Below are 6,000 nucleotides of genomic sequence, written 5' to 3'. Positions count from 1 at the left end.
CAAACTTGTTTTCGATTGGTTTGTAAAATACAAACCCATATCTTTTGTACCTTGAAGATATCGAAAAATTTGTTTTACCCCATTCCAATGCCTCCTTGTTGGGCATGAACTATATCTTGCCAATAAGTTTACCGAAAATGATATATCTGGTCGCGTATGGCTAGCAAGAAACATTAGTGCACCAATTGCACTTAAATACGGTATTTCTGGACCAAGAATTTCCTCCTCATCGCTCGGGGGTCGGAATTGGTCTTTCTTAACATCAAGCGACCTTACAACCATTGGGGTGCTCAAGGGATGTGATTTTTCCATGTAAAATCTTTTGAGTACTTTCTCTGCATATGTTTCTTGATGCGCAAGGATTCCACCCTTGAGATGTTCAATTTGTAACCCGAGACAAAATTTCGTCTTTCCTAGGTCTTTCATTTCAAATTCCCTTTTAAATATTCAACCGCCCTTTGAAGCTCCCCTGGAGTTCCAATTATGTTCAAGTCGTCAACATATACGACAATTATCACATATTCTGAACTTGACCTTTTCATGAAGATACACGGGCATACTGAATCATTTTTGTAACCTTCTTTCAATAAATACTCACTAAGGGGATTATACCACTTACGCCCAGATTGTTTCAGCCCATATAATGATTCATTTAATTTAATTGAAAGTTGTTCTCGAGAACTTGATTTACATGAATTTGGCAATTTGAACCCTTAAGGGAGTTTCATGTAAATATCGGTATCAAGTGAGCCGTAGAGATAGGCTGTTACAACATCCATTAGACGCAGATCAATCTCTTCTCGTATTACCAGACTAATAAGATAACGGAAAGTTGTCGCATCCACCACTGGAGAATATGTCTCCTCATAATCAATCCCAGGTCTTTGTGAGAATCCTTGTGCTACCATTCTTGCCTTGTATCGGACAATTTCATTTCTCATTACGCTTTCGTACAAAGACCCATTTATAGCCGACAGGATTTACACCTTGAGGTGTATGGACCACCGGTCCAAAAACTTCTCGTTTATTTAGGGAATCTAATTCTGCCTTGATTGCGTCTTTCCATTTTGGCCAATCATTTCTTTGTTTACATTCATCAACAGATTTTGGTTCTTGATCCTCATTGTTTTCCATTACTTCTAGCGCTACATTATATGAAAAACTATCATCGAGGTCGATTTCATTTCGATTCCATACCTTCCTAGACATGATATAATTTATTGAGATCTCTTCATTTTCAGGTACCTGAGGTTCTTCGGGAACCATCATGTCTAGTGTCTCTCCAAGAGACTCCTTTTCCGGTGTTAATATTACCTCGACTTGACCATCGACATTATTTTCTCCTTTCGAGGATTTTTATCTTTGGAACCGATTGGTCTACCACGTTTGAGACGTGGTTTTGACTCATTACCAACACGTGGTTGTCCTTCTGGGACACTTATTTTCATTGGAGAATTGGCAGTTGATATATGTGACTTGGTCACTCTCTTTGGGTCAGTGAATGCGTTTGGTAATTGATCTGCTAATCCTTTTAAAGGAATTATCCTTTGAACTTCTAGTTCACACTGTTTAGTTCGAGGATCAAGATGAGATAATGATAATTCACTCCAAGTTATATTGTTATTTTTGAGCTGCTTTTCATCTCCCCCTAATGTTGGGAAAGTTGATTCAAGAAAATGACAATCAGCAAATCGAGCCGTAAACAAATCTCCTGTTGATGGCTCTAAATACTTAATGATTGATCGTGATTCATACCCAACATATATCCCTAACCTTCTTTGAGGTCCCATCTTTGTGCGTTGTGGTGGAGCGATAGGAACATATACAACACAACCAAAGATCCTTAAATGGGAAATATCTGGTTCCTGACCAAAAACCAACTTTAACGGGAAGGAGGTATGGTAACTCGTTGGCCTGATGCGATTAGTGTTGCTGCATGTAAAACCGCATGCCCCCAAGCAGTTCCTGGTAGTTTTGATTTCATAATCATTGGCCTTGCAACCATTTGGATTCGCTTGATAAGTGATTCAGCGAGTCCATTTTGTGTATGTACATGAGGTACAAGATGCTCTACAGTTATCCCAATAGACATGCAATAATCTTTAAATGATTGGGATGTAAATTCACCAGCATTGTCCAACCGAATTTTCTTGATGGGGTAATCCGGGAATTGTGCTCTCAGCTTTATCAATTGAGCTAGTAGTCGTGCAAATGCCATATTACGACTTGATAGTAAGCATACATGTGACCATCTGGTTGATGCATCAATTAGGACCATAAAGTATCTAAATGGTCCGCTAGAGGGGTGTATAGGTCCACATATATCCCCATGTATTCTTTCCAAAAAACTCAAAGATTCTGTCCCCACCTTGACTGGTGATGGTCGGTTAATTAACTTCCCCTGTGAGCATGCGACACATGTAATGTCTTTCGACTGAAGAATCTTCTGGTTCTTCAAAGAATGTCCACATGAATTTTCAATAATTTTTCGCATCATAACTAATCCGGGATGGCCTAGCCGGTCATGCCAAATGATAAAGTTTTCTTGGTCCATAAACTTCTGGTTTATGACCGCGTTTGATTCAACTACACTAATTTTAGTACAATACAAACCCGAGGCAAGTGCGGGTAATTTTTCTAACACATGCTTTTTACCCGAAATCACATTTGTAATTTGAAGGTACTCATCATCATTTTCACAAGTAATCTCAAGATGATATCCATTTTGACGAATATCTTTAAAGCTTATTAGGTTTCTTTGAGATAATGGAGAAAATAATGCATTGTTAATTTTAAGTGGAGTTCCATTTTGTAGAACAATATAAGCTTCTCCAAAACCTTCAATTAATTTGGATTTTCCAGATATAGTACTAACATTTGCCTCTTTCAAAGATAAATTAGAAAAATATCTTTTTTTCTTTAGAATTGTATGTGTAGAAGCACTGTCAATAAGACATTCATCTTCTCCATTAGTTAAATACTCCATGTGCTTCAAAAGAAAAATAAAGTTCCATAAATAAAAGATATACGAGTAATAAGAAAAAAAATTTATTCCATAACATGTTCCAAGTTTTCAAGACAAGACATGACAAATCTCAAACGAGAATGTCTTAACAAAACATAAAAGAAAATAACATAGCATAAATTCTAATCATCCATATTAAGGGAAAAGTTGGAGGCATCCAAATGGGTTGTATCAGCCATGACATCACCAAAATCAAAATTAGCTTGCTCGATAAGGAAATCATTATAATCCAGATTAGTTGCATTAGTGTTTTCTTTGGGAGCATCAACACTTCCATCTTCGTATGTGAAATTTGACTCTATCCTTTTTCCTTTGTCTTTGATTGATTGTTTATAAAGTTCCACCAAGTGTTTAGGTGTGCGACATGTACGAGCCCAATGGTTGTTGCCTCCACATCGATAGCATGTATTTGATGGGGCTCCATTTTTCTTTTTCCCTTTGTCATCATTGGTTTTCTTTTCACTATCATGCAACTTTTGGTGGGTTCCCTTGTTTTTGAATTGAATACCTTGATAATTTCCTCGAGCATATCCACGCCCACGACCATGACCACGAACACGATAATGGCCACGACCACGTTCTTGACTTCCACTTTGGCCATTATATGTTGCCACATTCGCTTCAGGGAATGGGGCTGCACCAACCGGATGGGCCTCGTGGTTTTTTATTAAGAGTTCATTATTTTGCTTGGCCACAAGTAAACATGATATTAATTCACTATATTTGGTACAGCCCTTTTCACGATATTGTTGTTGCAAGACAATGTTTGAGGCATGAAAGGTGGAAAATGTTTTTTCCAACATATCCTCATCAGTAATATCAGCACCACATAAATTCATTTGTGATGTGATTCTAAACATGGCTGAGTTATACTCACTTATAGACTTAAAGTCTTGCAATCTTAAACTGTGCCATTCATGACGAGCATTTGGCAATATCACCGATTTTTGGTGGTCATATCTCGACTTCAAATTGGTCCATAGGACAAGTGGGTCTTTCACAGTGAGGTATTCATTTTTCAATGGCTCATGGATATGATGGCGTAAAAATATCATCGCCTTTGCTTTATCTTGGGCACTAGTCGTATTTTCTTCTTTAATTGTATCCCCAAGATTGTTATCATCCAAATGGATTTCGGCATCCAATACCCATGACAAGTAATTTTTCCCAGTGATATCTAGTGCCGCAAACTCAAGTTTTGCAAGATTCGACATGATTAACTATATTAAATAAACACACATTGGTTAAATATGTTTATTTGAGATTGCAAACAAATAACTTTTGAAGACAGCAATGATCCCTTCTAATAATAAGCAATGTTCAAATATTTTAGTGATGTATTCTACTAATAATAAGTACTGATCACACATTGTTCATCAAATAGATATTATATGCAGAAGGAAATATACGAACATCACGAAATGGATAATTGTTAACCAATTAAATAAAGTTCAAAAATTGACTTTTGGGATTTCCCTTGTTGCAATAGACAGTATTCATGCACGTATAAAATATGAATGGGTGCACATACATATAATTAGTTTAGACCCTTTAAATTACTATTTATTTGGTACAGAAATATGGAAAATCTTATTTTATCTGAAACCCTATCATATATAAAAATAAAAATAAAAACGATATATATATATAAGTATATAATACAATTATGATCAAACTATAACATAATAGCAAAGTCTCGGGCACATCATTAACAGAAAATAAGATGATAACAATAGCCTAAATTATGTACAGTACGTATGGACCACTAAAACTCATGTAGTTATCATTTTTCTTTTATGAGTAGCAAGGCAAATACACATACGGTAGATATTTTAATTTATTGTATTATCATTTTTATTTTGATTTATTTAATTTTTTTTTTTTTTGTAAAGCTCCGTGAATTACAGAAATCAAATCCAAGTTTCATCAGTTTAAACTCACATAGATTAAAACATATTATAGATAAAAGCCGGAATGATAATGCATGATATGGAAGCAAATTAATTCGGAAGTCTAAAATATAACTATCAGTTTTGTTTTCTTTCATATATATATCTTTATATGTATCTTACGTAATAGTAATGTAATTATAAAAGTTGTTTTGTATCATAATCCTTTGAAAATATAAAAAGTGTATCAAACAACATATATCAACGTATTCATATATCTCAGTTCAGCCAAAATTATGTGAATTAAAATAAAGAGTACTATTCTTGTAGAATAAAATAAGAACATAACAACTTTCTAACACAATCCAAAATCGTATGAATTACAATATGGATCATGTATGAAAGATTAAGGATTAGACCATATGCTATACCTTTTGATAGTGCGATCTTACTCGAAGAGGAAGTCGTGCTGATAATGTATTAGATAACAATAACTAACAAAAATTATAAAGACATAAGAAAGTAGGAAGAGTAAGAGAGTTCTTATATTCTATTAAGATATCTCTAATACAATGCCACTATTTATAGGGCTCTAGGAACCTTATAACAATAAATGAGATTAAAGGTTATGTACATGGATAGTCACAATATAAATATATATTTATAACACAACCCAAATGTTTGAGCCCAACTCATATATTTAAACTCTTCACACTATCAATTCCAAGCTTTTCTTTACAGCAATTTTTCAAACATATAACTCCATCTACTTGTCACACTAATGTTTTGTTATAGAATATTTATAATGAACTCTTTAAAGAAAACATATCTCAGCAAGCTCATCCATGTAGTTACTTTTTACCTTTGGTATAAGAAAGCCAAATCAAGTCCTGCTTTAAAGTTGGTCAGCTCAAACTTATTTTCTATCCAAATCAAGTTCTGCATCTAAATATTCAACCATAAAACTCAATGATATGGAAAAGCCAAACAAATTTTAATAACTTAATTGAGTTATGCCAACTGATATATACTAACATCAATGTCTTGAATCTTCACGGTCTTCATCATTCCTTTCAACTCTTGTTT

The 6,000-nt window shown here is 34.5% G+C and overlaps 1 protein-coding gene across 1 annotated transcript; it reads right to left on the bottom strand.

Annotated features, from left to right (window-relative positions):
• Positions 1 to 3,147: 3,147 nt before the first annotated feature.
• On the bottom strand, positions 3,148 to 4,239 carry LOC122601119. The gene has a single exon (XM_043773890.1). The coding sequence runs from the start codon at positions 4,237 to 4,239 to the stop codon at positions 3,148 to 3,150; it is 1,092 nt and encodes a 363-aa protein (XP_043629825.1).
• Positions 4,240 to 6,000: the final 1,761 nt, after the last annotated feature.

This window comes from Erigeron canadensis, chromosome 5, assembly GCF_010389155.1.
Source record: "Erigeron canadensis isolate Cc75 chromosome 5, C_canadensis_v1, whole genome shotgun sequence".
Classification (NCBI taxonomy): Eukaryota; Viridiplantae; Streptophyta; class Magnoliopsida; order Asterales; family Asteraceae; genus Erigeron; species Erigeron canadensis.
Note: the sequence above shows the minus strand (reverse complement) of the source record. Positions and strands in the feature narration are given on the sequence as shown.

What these genes read in the sequence shown, in the direction of transcription:
- LOC122601119 (XM_043773890.1), bottom strand. Translation starts at nt 4,239, where the DNA reads ATGTCGAATCTTGCAAAACTTGAGTTTGCGGCACTAGATATCACTGGG.